The sequence below is a fragment of the Cheilinus undulatus genome, linkage group 17 (assembly GCF_018320785.1).
Source record: "Cheilinus undulatus linkage group 17, ASM1832078v1, whole genome shotgun sequence".
Lineage (NCBI taxonomy): Eukaryota > Metazoa > Chordata > Actinopteri > Labriformes > Labridae > Cheilinus > Cheilinus undulatus.
The window spans coordinates 12,877,897-12,902,223 of NC_054881.1; the positions used below are offsets into that span (position 1 = coordinate 12,877,897).

The following is a 24,327-nucleotide window of genomic DNA, read 5'->3' on the forward strand; positions in this document are numbered from 1 at the left end:
TCCTCACTCTTTTGAATTTAACTGTACTTCCCCAACAAAGTGTTGATTTACTTCACCATTACTTGGATCAGCGGAGACGTATTTCGTGCCTGTACCAGATGCTGACTCAACCTATACGCTGTTTAAGAGCAGCTGGAAGGCAATATTGGACATTGCAAAATCACACCGCCATCTACTGGCCTGGCATGTATACTACATCGTTTTTGGTGTATCTCACAGTCTCGTGTGAACAGAGATCGTTTTGAAAACGTTGCTGTCTAAATGTGGAACTTTTTGGAAATGGAAAACGGAAAATGGAGCAAAACGTTGTTGTGTAAACGGGGCCTAAGGGAGGTCATGGTAACTGAAGGGGAGAACGTGTAAACTCCTCCCAAAAATGTCTCTCTCCTGTCAGGGAGTCCTGGCTAATGATTGGGCTCTGATTATAAACCAGACCTGCTCCAGTACACATCCTGGTTTCACAAAGCAAAGTCTCCCTGTTGTAATTCACAGTCACCATTCTGCCAGGAAAGACTTTAAAGAGCTAGGCAGATTGTTTTATTGTGTTAATCAAGTAGAAGGAAAAAAGCAGATTTCTGTCTTATAGAGTTGTTCAGTTGTCTTGTTTTACTCTAAATGGAAGATGTTTGATTTGTCTGCTTCTTGTTTTTTTGTGCAAAGTTAGAAAAGATCATCTCCAGTTGTAGTCTGATGTCTCTATCAAATAGTCTAAAGTGCTTCTCCAATTTTAGGGTGATGACATGCAAGTTTGTCATGCAGGAACAGAGTCTTCTCTGCTGGTTGGGGTTTGTTGAACACTGTGGTGTCTCTGCATGAGTGAATAAGACAGAGGGAGACAAGGAGAGGGAGGGTGAGCCTGAAGTGGACAGAGGTTTGTTATTAGGATTGATAGACACCAACCGCGGGTTTGGAGAAAGTGCAAGTGGAATAATAAAAAGTAGAAAAGCAATGGCTCTAATCACTTCCACTGCTTGCTGGCCTGCATGCCCTCTCTCGCTCTGCATTTCTAAGCTTCATCTCTATGGTAATGCTCCTGGCCCCAGAGTTCATTTCAACAATTTCTTAAGGCTGGCCAACAGAGATATCAAGGTGCAAAAAAAAAGTCTATGTATGCTCATATTGTACAACCATTGTATGCCAGTCCAAGGAAATAAAAGCTGAGGTTGAGTGGGTTTTGTGTGAGTGTCAAAAGGGTGGAGTGAGTGACAAAAACAATATGTAGAGTAAGATTCGTACAACAAGGTACACTTGTAAAACTCTTTATATCATCCCACTCAGGATGTCTCTGTACCTCAGTGCCAATGCAAATTTTAAACATGAGTTTTTCAAACTTTTCTTTCTGGCTAAATTAGTGACTGTGTGGAGTATGTTTCCAGTTTGACTGGCACTGAAGTAAAAGCAAGTGATTTTGACTGGCTGGGCAGAATACTATTAATAAATTTGTTGGTTTTTTAATGAAATTCTATGAATGAAGCTTCCTGGCCATTAAATTGGCTGAAATAAAGTCAGCCAAGCTGAGGAAGTGGATAACCAGTGAACACTGTGGTGCAAAAAAGAAGGATTTGTGAAACTCTGTTGAAAAAGTATTGCCATCCTTGGTGGCAACAACTGCTAACAAGAATTTGCAATAACGGGCAATAAGTCTTTCCCATCACTTTAGAGGAATTTTGGCCCACTCTTTTTGCAGAATTCAATTCAGCCACATTGGAGGGTTTTCAAGCATTAATAGCATGTTTAAGGCCATGCCACAGCATCTCAATTAAGTCCAGACTTTGGCTAGGCCAATCCAAAACCTTCATTTTGTTTCTATTGGCCATTCAGAGATAGACAATTCTGTCAGACAGGTTCTTTTTGAGTGATTTCTTGGTTCAGCAGATCTTCCTGGGTTCTTTTGTGACCTCATGGATGAGTTGTTAGTGTGCTCTGGGAGTAATTTTGACAGGTCACCACTGTTCCACATTTTCTCCATTTGTGGATAATGGCTCTCACAGTGGTTTACTGCCCAGGCAGAAATCAGGCCTGGGTATGGCTAATGAACTGGAAGTTGTTTTTCCAAAACAGTGTGACATTTATACTTAGTGCACCTTTAAAAAATACTTTAAGATGCTGTTTAGGATTAGCGTGAAATTAGTCCAGCTACAGTGGCTCACATCATCATAAAATGTTCAGTATGGCAGCACAGAAGTGAATATTTATCCATTAGTGTCTTAGTTTTAAATTCATACAGTCACCTCATAGTCTGAAAGCACGCTGTCATCATTTAATGCATGCGTACACAGATGCAGGCAAATGGTTGCTAATGCACACAGACTAAACTCCACAGTGTACTGTACTCTCTATCTGAGGCAGTTTCACTGACAGCGTCACCTCCCAGGTCTAATCAATACTGGCCGTGAAAAGTCACCAAATCTTCTTCTCTCAGTGGAGTCATTCATCAGCAGAGCCGCGGCTGCAGCTTTAATAAGAGATCGTCTCAAGGTAAACATCTCTGATTGTTTTATTACGCCTGGAATTAGCCTGTTTTTTCAGATGCTGTCCTTTAATAACTCTTTAATCCATCATCTGGGGCCTTTGCCCCGGGTGACACTGGGTGCTTTATCTTTGTTATGACTCATCCGACAGGCCCCGAACTCGCACTGAGCGTTTATTCAAATAACAGATATTACAGCTATTAAGCATATTACAGGCAAATTGGATCGGCTACACACCCCAGCTCTCATAAATCTTTGATTGTGCAGTCCAACAAATTGGCGGATGGCTCTCAAGGGCAAGTGTGGCAACACTTTCAAAGTATCAGCGGGGAAAGTGCTGAAAGAGAGTCGGTTGGATTGATTGATTATATAAAAGAGCATATTAAATGTTTAAATCAGAGATTATATAATGTGGTGATATAAATGAGCCGCATTTATTTCATAATGCACGGAAATGTCGGACATTGAACTGACGCTCTCTTTAATTTTTAAAGGGTCAGTTCACCCAAAGTGACCACTTCTTTAGTAGACTTCCACCAAAAACTTTCTATGAATTTCTTATTTCTTATTATTTTGCTGATCATGATAGCAATATGCAGTGTTAATGTACGCTGGCATTATCACGTGTAGCTATCTGGCAGTTAAAGATATTAACAGCCAAAATTTCCTTAGTTTTTCTGCATTTTTGACTGCTGTTTTTGCACCATATCAACTTTTATAGTCACCTATATATAATTCCCTACTTGGCTTGGTTCTGGGCCTGAAATGGTGGTTTATGGATTTCAGGAAGTACCAGGCAAGATTTATAAAGGGGAAGTTTACAGTCCTAATTCCACAAAAGTTGGGGCATTGTGTAATGATGTGAACAAAGATAGAATACAGATTCACCCTACATGTACCTAAGAAAAGCTGAGTCGTCCCAAGACCCATGTGAAAAGAAAAAGTGAAAAAAGACTTTTGTATAAACTAATTGATCACCGTTTCGGTACCCTCAGAGCAGACAAAGCCTCACTGAGATCTCCCTGAGATTTTTGGTGCGCCCACTAGGACATCCTGGACTCCAGGTTGACACCAGACTGACTGTTTTCATATATCCAGTGAACTGATATATTTCACATTAATGGGGAAAACCTACAATACAAAACACTTGGGAAAGGTAGGCCTTTTCAAAAGAGTCTTGAAAGGTGATTGGACAAACCTTCTGTCTGTTGCATTCATGATAAGACAGGGTGACAAGACAGAATTATATTGTACCCATGTACGACTTCAGATGTAATGTTAACTTGAGGCAAACTGCCGTAGTTCATAAATGATGGAGCATGATGTGGATAGAACTTACGCCAAGGCGTAAGGTTTTGTCGTGGCTCTGTGCTCTTGTTTTGATCTAGAAATGTGGTCAAATTCTGATAAAACTTCTGCCATGGCTGGGGTGCAGATGGCCTTGTGGCTTAAGGTGCACCCCATGCAAGCGGGTGGCCCAGGTTCAAATCCAGCCTGTTGCTCTTTAATTCATAAAGAAAGTGGCGCAATTCTGATGAAACTGACGCTACATCCGAGCTAATTGCTACACACTAGTGAAAGCCATTGTTACTGGCTCTCAGTATAACTACACCCACCCGTAGCTGCAGCCTCATCCTCCTCAAAGGACTTGATTGGTCCCAACGGTGTTTGGTACGGCACAAATGCAAAGTTGTCCAATGACAGACCGGCAAATCCATCTTCTCTGCAAGTTTAGTGTCATCAAAACAAGACTAAGCACACATCTTTAAGCAGTCATCCTGACTCACATCTGATCCAAGGACATAGAAAATCAATGAGACAAAGCTGGGTATGATTGATCGATCAGAATCTTTATACAATTATTCACTGACCAATAGAGAAACGCTCCACATTAAAATCATTTACTAACACAGGAGGTTGCCTGCCACTGTTTAAGCTCAGATTTCAAATATTTACAGGATGACATAAACATCATTTCCTCCACTAAATCAGAAAATATTTAATTTTCATTATCTTAATATATAATATAACATAAAATAGTTAATTTTATGCTTTAATTAGAAATAAAGGCCTGACTCCCATTAATAAGCCTCCTTCATATAAAGGCCTGGTAACTCCTGAAGGCTCTGGTCTTTATTGAGGATTTATGGCAGTGTCATCAACTGCATTTGTACATGGGCCGGCTTCTTCCTCATTGGATGCTTTGGGGGCTGGACTTTTGAAAAAAACTAAAATAAAGAGACATATTTTTAAAAGTATATATATGTTTATTTTCTTCTAACTGTATGTTATTTTTAGCCTCTAAAGTGGGTTCAGTCTCTATACCTTAGCTGGCCACAAGGGGGCAATTGAGATATTTTAACTGAATATTTCTGGGACTGTTTTGTTCTCTGTTACTGAGGTTGATGCCGTGTCATGACTGGTGAAAAACCCCAAAAGAAACAGTTTTTTAGTACACCTGAAGTTGAGACAAAAACAATCAAGAATGAACTCATAAATGTGTTTACCCTGCATCATATTTGTTGATAATGGCTGTAGGTAAATTTCTGCAAAATGGATGAAACATTGAACCAATCTGGATACAATTGCTTCAATCCTGATTATTTTGGGGTTTATTTTATTATCTATGGGGAATTTAAAATACAGTTATACCTGATGTACATCAGCATTTTCTTTCCTCTACATATTTCTGAATTTGATCATTTACTGGGGGCCAGATAAGAAGGCGTTGGGGCCTGTTGTGGCCCTTGGGCCGCCAGTTGATGATCACTGATTTATGGTATATCCAACTGAAGACAGCACAGAGACAATGTATACAGTGTTCAAAAGGATAAACTTTAGTTACTTGAAATCTACACACATGGATTTGACACCTACAACACATTCCAAAAAAGTTGGTACAGGAGCATGTTTTCAATTGCATTACATCACCTATTCCTTTCTCAGCGTGAAGGGATTGAAGTAATTGTTGAAGTACTGAAAGTAGAATTCCTTCCCATTCTTGCTTGATGTACATCTTAAGTTACTCAACAGTTTAGGGTCAGTTGCATTGTTTGCTTTTAACTCTTGCAGACATTTTGATGGGAGATAGGAGTCTAGCACCCACATTCTCTCTGTAAAGCCATGCTGTTGTAACATGGGCAGAATGTGGCTTAGCATTGTCTTGCTAAAATAAGCAGGAGCATCCCTAAAGAAGACATTGTATTGCTGCTCCTAAACCTGCATGTACCACTCAGAATTACTGGTTCCTTCACAGATGTCAAAGTGACCCGTCCCAGAAACAGAGCCACCAAGGAGTGGGCGATACTGTTGAGCTCTATTCTATAGGCCCTCAAAAATTAATCAAAAATGTCTAACCACACTCTTGTAATATGTCACTATGGTGTCTAACACTTTGGAAATAAAGATTAAAATGTTTCTTAAGCTGTTTAAGGGGATTTTAGTATTTAGAGCAATCCTGGTATTGCTTTTGGAAAAAGAACAGGTGAAATTGAATTCTCCATGATGCTGTTAGGTTGATGTACGGTAGGAAATCTCATAGACAGATGCCTGAACACCTGAGTTCCCATTTTACAAAAAGCCAGCATGGATGAATATCACTACAGGTCCACAAAGCAAAAAAACATGTTTTATGTAAACCCACCATTTTACATAATTCTAGTGATTGGAGGTGTAGAGTAGCAGGTGGCTGTAACATTCACACAAAATTGAGATATGTGTTATGATTACACGACATGTGTTTTTCCACACTGCCAGCTGGCCTTTGCATGATGCTGACTTACATCAACAATGTAGTCTGAGCGCTCAAGGCTCTGCTTTTCGTTAGCATATTGTGTATATTTAATGGTACAGACAACCGTTGTCAACAAAAACCTCTTTCCTTCTGTCTGTCATCTTTTGTTGAGCGTTTCTCTTTCAGATGCTTGGTAATTATCCCAGGTAGAAAGGAATCCAAAAAGAAGTGAAGCCAAACAAACCTGCTGTGTCAAGCTGCACGTCGAATTTTCTGGACTTTTCTGCCTTTTCTTTGTATTTGTGGAGGAAAATTGTATGTGTGTTATATACTGTATGCTTTCAAGAATGCAGACCACATGAGCATGAATGCTGTTATTCACTCACTGCCGTGTTCTAAAATATATCCCCCAAAAAACCTTAAACAGTGTTCAAAGTTTCAAAATGTTAGTTGTTTTGGCAAAGTGACAAGAATTGGGTTGGTGTATTTTCTGGCAGATCCATTTCCTGGTTACAACCAGGCTCAAAAATTGGGTGAAACTCTCATTATTCATTTTTATTTATTTTTTGTTTTTCATTATTTTTTATATATATATTTCTTAAATTTATTCATTCATTTTTATGGTTTTTGACAGAAATTGGAAAAAAGGAAAATGAGCCTTCCACCATATTATTCTAAAAAAAAAGTAAAAAGAAGAAGAACAAGCATTTTCTCTCTCTTTTTTTTTTACAAAAAAGAAAAAAGAAAAATGAGGAATTTTGTCTTTTTTTTTTTTCATTTCAATCACAAAAACAGAAAAACTAATACATTTTTAGAAAGGGGTCCAATTTTTTTTCAATTCCATTATTCTGTTGTCTTCTTTTAATAAAATATTTGAGGAAAAGGCAATCATGTGACCCATTGGGAAAGGTGAACATTTCAAAATAAAAGCCCTCATGTCAATATTTACGCCTAAAATGCCATCCACTATGTTTAACATTATAATAATACGCATATTTGCTCCATACAATGTATCAAAAATTATGTCAACAGTAAAAGTAGTGGTGATTTAATAGACTACATTAATATTAGGATTAAATTAAATTATTTTATTTAGTATTTTTCCATGTACACAGCAGGAGTCAGATTTAAATTTTCTGATTTTATTGTTTGGTGAAAAGGTCTATTTGTTATTGAGTGTATACAATAAATAAGTGAATAAATGAATAATAAGAGCAAAAAACAATCAGTCTAATAGGTAAATGTTTGCTAGGATGGCTTATATATTGGCATAGGGGCTTTTATTTTAAAATGTTCACCTTTTCCATGGGTCACATGATTTCCTTTTCCTCAGGTATTTCATTAAAACAATAAAACAGAACAACAGAATTGAAAACACTAAAACTGTGCTCCCTTTTTAAAATGGTGTAAATTTGTTTTCCTGTTTTGTGACCAAAATGAAAAAATGAGAAAACAGCTCATCACAGACATCACAGAGCTCTTGTAGCCTTGTGGTTGTTATCACTGAAGCAGCCAGTGTGGGTTTAAACCTGACCTGTGGCTGTGGCTCCTTTAATAAATGTCAATCCTTACTCTTTTTCTCCCCTCAGGTTCAGATTTCATCAGCTATCATTTCTAAATAAAGATATAAAATCCCCCAGTACAACCTGATATATCACAAATAGCCAACTTTTTAGTAGTTTTGCACAAAAATGTGTGAATTCTGATTATCTACTTATCCACAAAATATCATCAAAGCAGCACCTACCCTTCACCACACCCCACAAGACAGAGGGGCGGAGTTAGGAGAAGCTCATAGCATTCAAGGAGACATGCACCAAAATCAAGCATTCTGAGAATTAGTGCTGGTTTAGACAGGGTCAAAAACATCCTCTGGTTCTTTGTCAGTTTTATATTTTGTCCAAAGAACAGCACAGACATTTCATTTACACCACATGCATCTGTGTTAAAAGCTAGACTGGGGTCTGATATGCCACCTTTAATGGAGAAATTAACCATCTGCTGGTCATTCTCACTGACAGGAGATAACCAGTGGCGAGTTATTGTCATGTCTGTCTCACCTCTGTGAGCAAGTCGGACAGCTTGCTTATTAGAAAATGAGCCCAAGTAACAATTGGGTGACCATACGTCTCAGTTTGACTGGGACTGTCCCATTTACAGGCTCTATGTGCCGTATCCTGACAAAAATCTATAGAACACTGACATGTCCCAGTTTGTAACAACACCTCTTGAAGTTAAAAACCAAATCTATTCACTATGCCTGCAACACTTTGTATTTGTTAGTCAGTCAATGCCTTTGCCAAGGCTCTCTCTGTTTAGCCAATAGAAAAACATTACTAACCCACCACACTCTAAAGCACTTATGATTTGTCGGTACATTTCAATCTCAGCATGCTTATCATGCTGTCAGGAGCTGTAGTGTAGCATCAGCTGGGCTAGCGGTCATGACTAAGAGGAAGTCAGTGTTTTCCATATGCCTTAAGATCATCCCAGCTTTATTCTAAAAGCAAACAGGTAATGAATATGCTGCTTTTTGCCAGCACAAATCAATGTTTTGTCCACTGGAATGCAACATAGAGGGCACTTGATCATGTTTTGTCCACTACAAAGCCCTATAGAAAAACATTTTTGATTTTCTGTCCTCTTTGAGGGCACTCAGGAAGGGGACTTTACCATGTTTAATTCCCTTAAAAGGCACCCTAGAGGGCACTGTAGCTTGTTTTGGCATTCAAGAACAAAACCATGCTCTATTTCCTCAAGAGTCACCCTAAAAGCCGCTTAAGCTTTTTTGTTTGTTTGTTTGTTTACTGAATGGGCACCATAGAGGGCACTTCATCATGTTTTGTCCACTGGATGGGCACCATAGAGGGCACTTTACCATGTTTGGTCCCGCGGATGGGCACCATAGAGGGCACTTAACCATGCTTTGTCCTTTGAAAGGGAAACACAGAGGTCACTTTACCATGTTTTGAGCACTGGGTGGGCACCATAGAGGGAACTTTATCTTTTTTAAATTACAGGATGGGCACCATGGATGGCTCTTTACCATGTTTTTTCCACTAGATGTGCACAATAAAGGGCATTTTATCATGTTTTTTCCCCTGGATGGGCACCATAGAGGGCACTTTATTATGTTTTGTCCAATGCATGGCCACCCTATAGGGCACTTTACCATGTTTTGTCCACTAAAAGTCACCCTGAAATGCACTTTATCATGTTTTATCCACCGGATGGGCACCATATAGGGAACTTTATCATGTTTTGTTCACAGGGTGGGCATCGTAGAGGGAACTTTACGACATTTTATCCGCTGGATTGGGCACCATAGGGGGAACTTTACCATATTTGTCCCCTGGATGGGCACCATAAAGGGCACTTTATCATATTCTGTTCACAGAGGAGGCACCATAGCGGGCAATCTACCATTTTTCTGTCTGGTTAAGGGCAAACTAAAGAGCACTTTGTCATGTGTTGTTCACTGGATGGTTACTATTGAGGGCTATTTACCATGTTTTGTCCACTGGAAGGGCACCATAGAAGACACTTTATCATGTTTTTTTCACTGGAAGGGCACCATAGAAGACACTTTATCATGTTTTGTCCACTGGAAGGGCACCATAGAAGGCACTTTATCATGTTTTATCCACTGGGAGGGCACCAAAGAAGACACTTTATCATGTATTGTCCACTGGAAGGGCACCATAGAAGGCACTTTATCATGTTTTATCCACTGGGAGGGCACCAAAGAAGACACTTTATCATGTATTGTCCACTGAAAGGGCACCATAGAAGACACTTTATCATGTTTTATTCACTGGGAGGGCACCATAGAAGGCACTTTATCATGTTTTATCCACTGGAAGGGCACCAAAGAAGACACTTTATCATGTATTGTCCACTGGAAGGGCACCATAGAAGGCACTTTATCATGTTTTATTCACTGGGAGGGCACCATAGAGGGCACTTTACCATGTTTTGTCAGTGGATGGGCAGACTAGAAGGCATTTAACCATGTTTTGTCCACTATAAAGGAACACTTGAAGGCACTTTACTACGTTTTTCTAGTGGATGGGCAACCTAGAGGTCACTTTACCACAATTTGTCAACAAGAAGCTCACCTAAACTGTGACTTTATCATGTTTTGTCAAATAAAATGTCTCCTTATCACATTTTGTCCACTGAGAGGGTAACTTTAAGGACACTTTATCAGTTTTTATCTTCCATAGGTGTATCCAAAAGGACACTTTCACTGCACTTTTTTGAACATAAGGGCTCCAGAGGGATGATCGTCTTTCTGCCCCTACTCTGAGTCCACCAGTAACAGTTTGAAATCAGGTCAAAGGTTTTAACTAATGCTCACATGCTGATGTTTTAGCATTTAGGTATCTCTTGTTACTGTGTTTGTGGGAGCTGTCACACTAGTGTGCATATGACATGAAACTTTGGTCCCATGTGTGCCACCTGAGATCAGCTCAGAACTGGCCGTATTTGGAAAGACCTTAACAAATACGTCTGAAAATCATCAGGTTCTGGTCACCCACCTGTCAATCTCTGTTTCTTTTCTTCTACTTTCAGCGGAATGTCAAAAGACAAACATGTTGTGGTGATCTCTGAAATAATTCTTTGACATCCTTTGTTGGCCCGGAAAGACTATTTCTTCTTTTATATTTCACAGAAAGGTGTTTTCCTCCTCCCCTTGCTCCTCATGCATCCACTCTGACACCTTTCAGCTTACCCAGAATGCTGCAGCCGTGCTTGTCTTAGCCTCCATAAATCCTCTAACATAACCCTCTTCCCTTTGTGCACTGCACTGGCACCCAGTGGCTACTCATATGATTCAAAACAGCCTACAAGGTTACCAGAGGCTAACCACTCCTGTATTAGCACATCATGATTCAAGACAACAGTCCCAGTGGAGAAAGAGTCGTTCTGAAACTGTCTGCTCTGCTCCCTACCTCTGCGTCTTTGTCCCACAAACACACAACGTCTTTATTATTTGAGCACCTGTTTATTAACCCACCATAATTGCTGAGGGATCAACATTTCTTGCCGTTAATGATCAAACAGTTTGTGTTTACACAACGGGCCATTCCACTAACTGTGCTTTACACACAGTGTGCAGTCCCACACGCCAAAAAAACTATTTGTTTTTTCCTTTGAGTCTGACAGAGCAAAAAAAAAAACAAGAGAAGCCTGCAGTCTATGCATAAAGTGCAGTAACATAAAGACAGAGGAACACTGATGCACCTTGACTAATCCTGTTTCCATTATGTGGTCCTTTGGCACAGAGAGACAGCAGCCTCTAGTGGTGAACAAAGGGACTGCCTCTTTTCCCTCCGCTCACTTATTTAGTCATCATTACAGAAAGTGCAGACCCTTCGATTTCTCACACACTCACAGCCATAGGTTCTGTGCTGCACTTGTGTTTTATAAGTTGTCATCAGAATGTGGTGTGTTGCAGTTTAGCACTGGATCATTTGATGAAATCAATATGATGGAGCGTGTCTATTAAGCAGTCAGAGACTGATGTCAAAATTTGGATGGAGAAAAATATTTGCTCATCAGTGCCAGCAGCCATCTCTCACAATCATCAGTGTATCTCTGCAAGGTTTTAACAAGAGCCAGTATTGATCTTTGTTACACATTGACCCTTATCATACATTTCATTCTGCCTCAGTCTCACTCATCACTGAAGTTGTGAACTCTGCTCTCAAACTTTAGAGTTGTTTTGATGCTTCAAACTAAATCTGATGGTGGTGTAGAAAAAATGAGTTATTTGTCTGATTAAATTTGATTGATTTGATTTTTTTTAATTTAATGTTAGTTAACTGTACAGTGCTCAACAAATTTATTAGATTAGACTTTTGAACATTTTTTTAATGTATTGAATCTCATGCTTTCTCTTAAGAGTTTAATACGTATGTATACATATATACATATATAAATATAAATTATTTTTGTTATCAAATGAAATTATTTTTTATTTGCATTGGCATTTTATGTTTTTTTTTTTTTCATTTTGCAAAATTCTGTTTTTTTTTCACTTTACAAGCATCTTTTGTATTTCAATTTTTTTATGCATTTCAGGCATATATATATATATATATATATATATATATATATATATATATATATATATATATATGTACAGTGCTTAACAAGTTTATTAGACCACCTGTCATATTTGTCTCAGAGACCATCCCGCATCATTAAGTGCTTTAATGCGGACTCTTTCATTTTCAGTGAGCTCTCCATGTTTTACCATTTTGAACAGTAATGAGGAATTTCAAACTGAATTCACCCAAATTTGAGCCGGCTCACTGGGCTTCTCTGAGAAGTCAGAAGTTAATCAAGCATAGCATTCAACCACTAAAACTAATTTTTCTGTTCAGGAATGCAAGTAAATAACTATAATTTGACATATTAATCAAAAAATAATAATGTGCTTTAGTATTTTTTCAGGGTTTTTTTGTAAATAAGTAAATTAAATTCATGGATAACTAGTATAATTATATTTTAGCATTAAAAATGTCATTTGGGTTAAAGAGCTTCTACATATTTGAGTATTAACCATTGCAGAAACATAAAAAATTATTTTGGTAATTACCAATGCTGTTAATTTAGGGCAGCTGTGGCATAAACCTTACTTTGGTTAGGGTTAAGGTGGTCTAATAAATTTGTTAAGCACTCTCTCTCTCTCTCTCTCTCTCTCTCTAATATATATATATATATATATATATATATATATATATATATATATATATATATATATATAATTATTTATTTGCCATCTTGTTTGATGTTTTGTTTTTCAGGAAGTTTGTGTTAGCATTTTACAACTGTGTTTCACAAAATGCTATTGCCTTTTTCTTTGCATTTCACAAATATTTTTCTATTACATGTTTTTTTTCACTTTCATTAAAGGTTTTCACATTTCACAAAATGTTTGTCCCCTTTGCAAATAGTTTACATTTTTTTCATCTTTTTTTTTTCTTTTACTATACTTTATCTAGTTGAACATTGGAAAACCAAAAATAATGTAAAATAAATAAAATATAATTTTAGCAATAATAGAGTAGATTGGCAACATTTTAATGTTCCACAAAAGGAAATGTGTTGTATTGAATAATATAGCCAAGTAGAGGATTTTAAACAACGACAAATAGGTGATTACTGTTTTACTGTCTTTGATTTGCAATGGCTCATTGGTTGGCAAATCATATGTCAAGGGAGACCTTCCCACCTATTCACACCCATTCATGTCATTGTGTAAAATTGTCCCGTTAGACTGTTTACTTTAGAGTCATAATAAAAAATGGACATGAGAAGTAATCATCCAAGCTACCTCTTGCAATTTTCCTTGATCTTTTAAGAGCTACTTCTTTTTTAAGCCTTGACCGGAGGAAGTTAAACAGGCCCAATTAGCAAGTGAACCAGAACAGACTCTAATAATCAGAATATAGCCTTTGTAAGCTTGGCACTGAGGATTTGTATGTATATTCAATACTCATTACCTCAGGGAATAAGGGATTTTTGTATCCACAGAGGCAGCTTCTAGATGAGTGTGGAGGAGAGAGACCTGCTTGGCTTACAGTTTAATGCAACACTGGCAATTTCTCATTGTAAAGCTGTTTAAAGGTTAATTCATCTTTAGAAACTATACCTTTCCATATACATTATGTTTCAAACAGTCGGATTGGGTTTCCTATAAGAACAATGAGATGACATTGTACTTTAAGGTTCCCTTTAAACCTGCATAGTCAACACTTTTAATTTAATGATTTAATTTATAAAAGATAATATCATGTGTGTTGCTTTAGTCAGTATGGTTTTACATGCACTAAAGAAAAGCCTAAACCTTCAATATGATGGTTCCTAGAAGTTGTTCGTACATGACTTTGGTAGACGCGTTAATTGAATCATGTGCTTATTCCTTCAATACCTTTGGTAAATAAAAACCCATATGGTTGGGGTTTTTTCAAGAGCAAATAAGTTAGCTTCCCTGGGAATTTTAACAAAACTGAACAGAATTTCTCTATGCCACCTTTAACATGCATAGTTAAGTCTTGGGTAGATAATGGTGTCATCTACATACTGCTTTAATTACGTCAATTCTATTGCATATACTCTAATTTTGGCTGGTGTTTATGTCTAATCTCTGGTAGAAATATTTCATTACACCTATTTTAAGCCACATTAATCTTTCAAGTACAGATAAACATCTTATTTGCATACACTATATGGACAAAATGATTGAATGCCTGACCTTTACACCAACAGGGACTGTAATGACATTACTATGTGCATGCAGGGACTTTGGAGGTTAATGCCGTGAGGCTCAGAACTCTTCAGCTCTGGAATCAGCTGTGTGCTGGCAACTTTTACGCACCATACACCTTAGCAGCGGTTTACTCTGCTCTGTGATGTGGTCTTAGACTTCATGGCTGAGTTGATGTTATTCCTAAACGCTTCCACTTTCTAATAATATCACTTACAGTTGACTGTGGATTATCCAGCAGGGTTGAAATTCCAGGAAAGGCACTGTTGCAAAGGTGGCATTCATCACAGTACCACGCTTGAGGTTAATCTCCTCTGAACGACCTATATTGTATCACAAATGTTTGCAAATGGAGCCTGCATGGCTAGGTGCTTGATTTTATACACCTGTGGGAACAGATAGTGTATAGTGTATACACTTAGACTTAGTCAGATGTGACTTTTTGCAGTGTAGAGTAAAGCTAATCATGAAAATGTTGGTTCCTAGAAAGACTGCTGATCATATTTAGGTAGATAGGGCAAAACTGTCTTCTGGGGTTAGGGTGGATGTCATTTTTAGCCACACTGAAAAGCACCATCAGCCTGCATTGTTGTCAAGATGAGTCAGTGCAGTTAAAGATGCATTGAGTATGGCTTAATGTGTCTTATCTGTACTTGGATGTGAGGATGAGCTTCCCACATGGACGATACGACGCAACAGCCAATTACCCGAGCCAGTGTTTAGATAAGTACCACTCAACATCAGTTACACAGTCACAAATGCAGATAAATATACTCACTCTAACATATGTGTGGACACCTGCTCTTAGACGCAATTATACAAGCACAGACGGCCAACTGAAGCAAAGTGACTTACAGGCCTTGTGCCTATTGTTTATGCAGAGAGACGGAGAAATATGCAGAGAGAGGCTCAAATATTGCTCAGAATCGACTTGTTGATTGCTCTCATCTGTGCCTATCTCCCGTCTGGTTAAGAGGCAGAGGAGCGTTGTTGCTAGAATAAGGGCGGCAGAAAGATCAAAAATGATGTGGTTACCTCTACAGACAAGGCAAATAAACAGTGAACAATTGCTTATATCTGCAGAGAAAATACTGACGTTGAAGCCTGGCAGTTAAATCCAAAAGAAAAACAAAAAGAATTTGCATCAGCGACTTGAGTTTCAGTAACATTCAGATGTATCTGTTTATATTAAAAGAGTCCACACAGGGGGCAGGAAGGGACTCAGAACAAGGGAAGAAAGACAGAGTTTGAGCTTTAATATATATGCATGAACCAGTGCTGGATATTTGTATTCATCCCCACCAGGTATGATTTGTAAAGCTTGTGTTTTGGAGACTCTCATTCAAATGGGAAGAGTTCGCCACGAGTAGGCCTGTTTGGCCGGGAGGGAGCCCGGTGTCCGACAACCTTAATGAACACACACGGGTGCTGAATGAAACATGAGTAAATACACACGTTTGCCTGCAAGTCTAGACTCACATGTGGTCCGGTGTTTGGGTGGTTGTCAAGCGTGGTAAGCTTGTAGATGGCTGTGCTCGGCTGAGGAGTGGGTGGGCTGGAGTAAATAATGAGCTGCATGTCTGGTAGAAGTACAACCATGGGCAGATTGTAGTGTAGAATCACTAATCATGTTTTGGCTTTAATTTGGCTTTTTCTTTGTATTTTAGATTTGGGAAATTTAAGTCAGAAAAAACTTTTAATAACTTGATGAATTTCCACCAGCTTCCTTGTTTAGTCTTAATTAGTGGCAGCATGGACACACAGTTCCTGATTGAGTCAACAAACAGAGCCTACTTCACGGAAATATGACAGAAATAAAGCTGAAAAATTGAAGTAAAATGAGCCTGAACATGAAGAAGCTCTCCCTCAAAAATAGATGGAATACTGTGTTGTGCAACACCGATTCCAAAAAAGTTGGGGCACTAAATAAAAAGGAAAATAGAAACCATGAACCAATATATATATATTTTTTCACAATAGAAAGCAAACAACATATCAGATGCTGAAACTGAAACATTTTAACATGTCATGAAAAATATAAGCTCACTTTGAATTTTATAGGAGCAGCACATTTCAAAAAAGTACAGATGGGACAGCAAAAGGCTGGGAAAGTAGATTGATAATAATGAAAAACATCTTCAGCAACAGGTAGCTAACATGACTGGGTATAAAAGAGACAGAGTCTCTCAGAAGTGAAGATGGGCAGAGAAGAATTGTGGAACATTTTCAGAAAAATGTTCCTCAAAGTAAAATTGCAAAGACTTTTAATATGTCATCATCTACAGTACACAATATCATCAAAAGATTCAGAGAATCCAAAAAAAATCTCTATGCAAGGGACAAGGTCAAAGGTCAGTATTGGATGCTTTTGATCTTTGGGCCCTCAGGTGGCCTTGCATTAAAAGCAGGCTTGATTCTGTACTGGAAATCACTGCATGGGCTCAGGAACACTTCCAGATATCAGTGCACAGTTCAAAGGCCTGCATCTCTGATGGTATGGGGTTGTATTAGTGCCTGTGGCGTTGGCAGCTTACACGTCTGGAAAGGCACTATAAATCCTGAAAAGTGTATAGAAGATTTTCAGCAACATATGCTCCCATCCAGACATCGCTTTCAGGGAATGCCTTGTATATTTCAGCAAGACAATGCTAAACCACATACCCATCCATCACAACAGCATGGCTTCACAATAGAAGAATCCAAGTGCTGAACTGGCCCGCCTGCAGTCCAGACCTTTAACCAAGTGAAAATATTTGTTGCAACATAAAATAAAAGATCACAAGGAAGCTAGAATGAGCAGCTAAAGCCCTACATCAGACAAGAATGGGACAAAATTTCTCTCCCAAAACTCCTACAACTGGTCTTCTCACTTCCCTGACTTTTATACTACTGTATAGAAAAGGGGTTGCTACACAGTGGTAAATATGGCCTTGTCCCTACTTTTCTGAGATGTGCTGCTGCCATCAAATTCAAAATGAGGTAATATTTTCATATGAAATGGTAAAATTTAGTTTTAACATCTGATATGTTGTTCATGTTCAAAAATGTGGGTTTATGATATTTGCTAATCATATCATTGATTTTATTTACATCTTACACAGCATCCCTATACTGTCTTTCTGTATCAAGACATGTGAAGGCTTGCCGTATTGAAGGGCGGGGCTTAGCAGTAGATCAGTTAGTGTTGGAATGCGACCTTAGTTTATTTCATCACCAGGTAGAAACCCCTGACATGAGTTTCAATTGTCCCTCATAAGTCGTGCCAATATTGCAGGCTTTTATGCAGTATTTTACATTTATTTCAGACTATTTGAACAGCATTATTTGCTGTTCATGTTACCAGGTTATGGAAATATTGAAAAAGAAACTTCTACACCAACGTATAGTAAAAGCATTTAAGCAGTTACAGGCCCTGACTTGCTAGAACAGATCCATTAACAATGGCTGGGCTGGGCTGCAAAATAGGACCCTTATGCAGAAGCTTCCAGGCATTAGTCATTGTATCAATTAGACCTGAACTTTTCCTGTTTTAACGAGTCAAACTGTCTTCTGCTAGAGAGGCATGTAGTTAACACATGATAGATTAGGGGTAAACAGCTGAACTACTTGTTAGCATTTGTGTTCAAAGGAACTCATTGTTCTTAAACGACAAAGCCCTCGACTTGTCTTGATAACCACACTGGTATGTTTGGGTTGTAGTGGTACTGATAAATGTCTCCTCTTTTAATGAACTGTCTGCAGAATAGATGCTTCAAGCTTTCATGCTAGTCCACAAACACAAACTAACACAAACACTCGCATAGATAAACACAGTCCAAACAACTGTGGTCTCTCTGAGGGGGGTTTTACATTAGGGAACAGGCCTGGATCGGAGTATTCTTGACCCCACAGTCTGGCTCGTTTGATCAGTGTGAACACAAGCTTACTGTGCTCAGGCAGCATGCCTGAGTCAGCATGTAGAGCTGGTCCAGGGCACAGTTTATGTGGAGTCAGACACCATCCGCTGGAAATGTGACTGAAACTGGGCTCAGGTACAGGGTACTTGTCAATGTGTAGAGCTTTAAAGACAACTGGAAACATCGCCTGTATCTCTGCAGCACAGACCAATTCGTCCTCTGTGCAGCATGGCAGATGAGGTAGGGAGTTGGTCATTTTTAGCTTCTTAGAAGAATAAAAACATCCAAAATAGCATGTACAATGAACTCCATTGTCTGTACAGGTGATACACAAATGTCACCACGTTTAATTGCCATGGTTGTCTTTTTGATTTTATTCTTCTTAGCGGAATTGCAAACCAGCTGTATGAGATCTGGCAGCATCAATGACCCAGACACATCAAAAAATGCAAAAAGCTGTCTGTGGTTTTGTAAATTTTCATCCAGGTGGCAGTGCAATGAGAAGGATTCGCAAGTACCGTAGAAATACTAGTTCATAAACATTGCTTTTAGCGGTTTAAATAGTGTCTCAGCTGCTTTATAGAGGTCCAAAAAGCCCAAAATGTGTGGTTTAAATGTATATCTCTGTTTTCTGCTGTTCAGCATTCAGAGGTGGATTTGCCGGCGAGTTTTGATCATTGTCTTGCTGTACAAACCAAGTGCGCTTGAGCTTGAGGTTGAGCATTCTCCTTATCTGATAGAGAGCAGGTTCCATCAATTACAGCAGCCCCAGACCATCACAGTACCACCACCATGTTTGACTGTTCGCATGGTGTTCTTTTTATGAAATGCTGTGCTAGTTTTACGCCAGATGTAACAGGATGCACACCTCCTATATTTTTTCCAAAAGTCTTGTGGTTTGTCAAGATGGTTTTTGGCAAATGTGAGATGAGCCTTTGTGTTCTTTTTGGTCAGTTGTGGTTTTAGCCTTGGAACTCTCCCATAGATGCCATTTTTTGCCCAGTCTCTTTCTTATTGTTGAATTTTGAACACTGACCTTAACTGAGGCCAGTGAGTCCTGCAGGTCTTTAGATGATGTTCTGGGTTCTTTTGTAACAACCTGGATGAGTCGTCGATGCACTCCTGGAGCAACTTTAGTAGGCCGGCCACTCCTGGAAAGGCTCATCATTTTCCCCAAGTTTTCTCCATTTGTGGATAACGGTTTTCATGGTTGACAAAGTGACATAGGCTAAAAGATCTCAAAAAGGAAAAACATCATGCCACAATTTAAAGAAATTCAAGAACAAATTACATCTAACAGTGTGGAAAAGGTTGCAAAGCCATTTCTAAGGCTTTGGGACTCCAGCCATCGTGAGAGCCATTACCTACAAATGGAGAAAACAGTGGTGAACCTTCTCAGAAGAGATCAGCCTAGCAGATCACTCCAAGAGCACATCGGTGACTCATCCAAGAGGTCACAAAAGAACCCAGAACAACATCATCACACCAGAAACACACCAGAAAGTACAACTCTGAATGGCTTTAAGAAAATGAAGGTTTTGGAGTAGCCTAGTCAAAGTCTGGTCAAAGTCATTTCTAAGGCTTTGGGACTCCAGCCAACCACGGTGAGAGCCATTACCTACAAATGGAGAAAACCTGGGACAGTGGTGAACTTTCCCTGAAGAGGCTGGCCTAGCAGATTACTCCAAGAGCGCATGGAGGATTCATCCAGGAGGTCACAAAAGAACCCAAAACACCATCTTTACACCAGAAACACACCAGAAAGTCCAACTCTGAATTGCTGTTAAAAAAAAAAAAAGAGTCCTAGTCAAAGTCCTGACTTCAGTCTGATTAAGATGCTTTAGCATGACCTTCAACAGACCAATCATGCTTATGTTCAAATGCCGTACTGACCACGTCAACAGAAATATACAGTACTGACTCTTGGACTGTTTTGAGTTTCCTTTATCACCACTTAACCTCTCCAGTAAAACAACAGATCCTACAAAGGTCAGTACTTGGCTCAAATATGTTCCCCTCAGCATAAGAAGGAAGTATACCGGGGAGGTTAAGGACATTTAGTAATTTTATGACCACCCAGGTGCTGTGACGACCTCCTGCACTTGCCTTTGTATTTCTCTACCCTCCAAATAGAGTCTGTTTGTCTTTTGAGCATCCAAAACACCATCCCTTTACACTTGATGTATTTGAAACCTTCAATGTTGATGGATGTTGTGAGGAACACCATGCAGCGTGTCAAGGACAGTCCACATCAGTGCTTGAAAATCCATAAAGCTACATATCGTCTTGGTCCACACGCCTCCAAAGGTTCCCTCAAGCTCAAGCGTGAGGCCGGCTGATTTAATTTAGCAATCAATATGTTTTCTCTGAGCATAAGCCACGGTAATCTTTTTTTTTACAGCACTTCTTCTTCTCTCTCTCTCTTTCTCCACTCGTGCTTTGCCCTTGAGTCAATCCTTCCAGACGCCCATTGTAGCAATAACACCGTGATTGCGTCTAACAGGCTTTGTGGTTAGCGGAAGCAAAGAGAGAGGATGGAGAGAAACTGAGAGAGAGAGAAAGAAGGAAAGGAACTGGATGAAAAATTGATATCAAGAAGCCACCCACCCCCACTCGTCTCATGAGTGTCTCTCTCTCTCTCTCTCTGCGCGTTGAGACAGGGTCCCATAAAAGTGGATTATGGGAATCGCTGCTGCTTGCCATGCTTTGAGAATGCGGCGAGACAGCTCATCTTTTGGACAGGAAATGCACTGATTTGGTTCAACAGGATGGTCTATCCAGAGAGCGGAAATGAAGCTAAAAATACAGCTTGTAGGAGGAGTGTTGCTATTTATTTTTCAGTGATTTGTCCACTCTGATATAACATGAAGCCAGAAATAGATGGAATAAAAGGACTGGTTTTTACAGCATGTTTTCTATGCAAAGACAACTGTTAATGCGACTGTAGACTCTCTATGTTCTCTTTCATTATTGCTGTAAATGTGGGTCTTCTTTCTTTCTCACTATACTTTCTTTAATGTCTTCTAGGGATATAAAGAGAAAGACTTACTGTCTCTTCTTGTTGTTGCTGTCACTCTCTGTTCAAAACTGCAGCTATAGTCTTCAATGGGTGACGAGAATGGACGTCTTAAGAGCTTTTGAGAAGTGAAACCAAAAGCTTTAGAGCTCCCCCTGCTGACTGACTTCAGAATATGTCCTTAAAGTCATTGACTCAGTATAAACAGATGGGACAAACTTGATCATTAAAATACAGCCTACAAAGATAATCATGGCCGTTTCAGATTGGGTGCATGGTTGCTATGTAGTGGCTGCGTCATGACTTGATTTTCATTTCAACATGCACACTAACAAGTGAGGGCTTTCAGACTGCCTTATATCATAGACACAGGAAATATAGCAGCTGATGTGAGTGTCTGTTGCATCCAGAATTTCAAGGATTTAAGGCTTGCCATGAGCTGCATATGTCTCTTGGCCAAAAGAGGCAGGAAAATAATAAAAAGCATTTACTTTGTTTTAGCAAATAATTTTGCCCACATATGTTGCATGTGTCACAGGAAATATAACAGCAGCAGTTCCAGTTTGTACTTTCAACATAAAATCCTGATATTTAGCTTTACATCAAAAAACTCATTTGTGCAGAATGCTTTTATTTTGAACTTTTCCAACTCAGTTATACAGTGATTCAGGCCAATTGTGGGGCAATTTACTTAGGTTAAACTTGTGAAGCTTGGCAGGGTTATGACACAGTGGTGGACTCAGAGTTTGGTCAAGCAGGGTTAGAAAAGATAGGGAAAGTGCCTGTTTGGATGCCTTCCTGATGCCGTCTAAATGAAGAAAATTTTATGTATTGCCCTCTTTGATAGCCTCTGAATGAATAAGATTTGACCAATTGCCCCGTTTAGTTCCCTCTAAATAGACAAAATTTAGTATATTGCCCTCTTTGATGCCAACTAATTGGACAAAATTTGAAAATTGCCATTTTTATGTCCTCTGAATGGACAAAATTGGATGTAGTGCCCTTTGTAATGCCCGCTAGATGGGCAAAACCTGACAAATTGCCCTGTTTGATGCCAACTTATTGAATAAAACTTGACAATTGCCCCTTTTAGTGCACTCTAAATGGACAAAGTTTGACAAATTGCCCTCTTTGGGGCCCTAAAATGGACATAATTTCCTGAATTGCCCTCATTGATGCCAACGATTTGGACAAAATTTAACAAAATGCCCCTTTTAATGCCCTCTAAGTGAACAAAATTTGATATATTGCCCTTTTTGGCACTCCTAAATGGACAAAATTTTATGTGTTGACCTCTTTGATGCCCTTAAATGGAAATTATTGACATATTCTATTTTTTGTTGCCCTTTATGCGGACAAATTTGACAAATTGCCCTCTTTGGTGCCCTCTAAATGGACACAATTTACTGAACTGCCCTCTGACATATGTCTTATGGTGGAAAAAGTAATAAGTTTCCTTTTGTTAAGTTAATATTGCTAACTTCAACTGCATTACAACTTTCGTGTACCACATACAGCAGGTGCCCTTTTTATTATTTTTCTCCCCTGCCCCTTAAACATCCTGGGTCCACCACTGCTGTGACAGCAGGGAGATTAAGCCAAAATACCTGTAGCACATCTGGCATTAAAGCTGTGACAGCAAGAACCAGAGCTGATAGGATATGACAACCAGACTGAAACAGGTGTCAGGCCAACTTTGGACCCAATTACCCCCTTCTGACCAAAGTTGAGATAAGCCAGATCAAACTGACAAAGGGGGTCCATAAAGTCTGGCTATAGCTTCCACACTGCTATCTCTTGGTTAAGATAAATGTAGCCAGTTTCATTATTAAACTCTCCTCTTTTAACATGGAAGGATTCTTTTCTTTTGTATGTTTGTATTGACAAAATGTAAGATCTGCATTGTGGTCTTGCTACACACATCTTAACTATTAGACTAGCTATATGGGGAAACACCCTTGAAGCACTAGCAGCTCTTTTACCATGAATTGATTTGTTACTGAAGCAGAGAGCATTTCAAAAATCTTAGTTACATGCATGAATATGAATGAATTAGACAGTAGACGTTCTTGTTGCTTAAAGGAAATTTGATAATTCTGTCGCTTAAGACTATTATTTCCAGGATTTAAAAAGCAGCCAACAATACCTCTAGCCATTATTGTAACCTGTGATGCATAGAGGAAAGTAAGCAGAGAAAACACAGTCACTGAAGGACAAAACAGAAAACAATGAAACCTCTAAATCTCTGTCTGTAAATGATTCAGGAGGTCAGTGACTGGTTGGAGAGCTGGAACATGTCTGGGTTGCAGATATTTGTTGGGAGCTGTTGTTGAGTCGTCTTCATGGAGTTTGTAGCTGAACCCCCAGTTGTAAAACATGACCTTCAGATACTGTGGAGCAGGTCACTGTGCTTTTATACTTCGGTATAAACTCTACTGGAAAGCCATGACATGCCCTAAAGTCTTTCTTTCTTTCTTTCTTTCTTTCTTTCTTTCTTTCTTTCTTTCTATTTCAGGGACAACAATTTCATTAAGGACTTTCCTCAGCTAGCAGATGGTCTCATGGTCATTCCTTTACCAGTGGAGGAACAGTGTCGAGGGGTTTTGTCTGAGCCACTACCCAACCTGCAGCTCCTCACTGGTGAGTACACAGTGATACACATTTGGTTCATTGTGCTCCTCAGTTATAGCACCGAAATCCATTTAACATCAAAATTGATCTATAACTTACAAAAGCTTTTTAAAAATAGCACCCATATTAAAAATATTTGAATAATGCAAGTAATTTCTCTTTTTAAAGGCTCTTCAGTCAATTTCTTACCAGAATTGTGCAGATAAGGAACTATCTCAATAAACTTTCATCAAACAACAGAAAAAAATCAGTTATTTTGATACTGGCACCATTAATGTTCTGTATTTAAGGTGAAATCCAAT

The 24,327-nt window shown here is 38.9% G+C and overlaps 1 protein-coding gene across 1 annotated transcript in view; it reads left to right on the top strand.

Moving 5' to 3' along the window:
- LOC121524927 (astrotactin-2-like) overlaps positions 1–24,327 on the top strand; it is a 615,575-nt gene that overhangs the window by 454,805 nt on the left and 136,443 nt on the right. Inside the window, exon 14 of the mRNA XM_041810517.1 lies at positions 23,910–24,034. Within this exon, the coding sequence (XP_041666451.1) occupies positions 23,910–24,034 (125 nt within the window). The remainder of the gene's footprint in view (positions 1–23,909; positions 24,035–24,327) is intronic.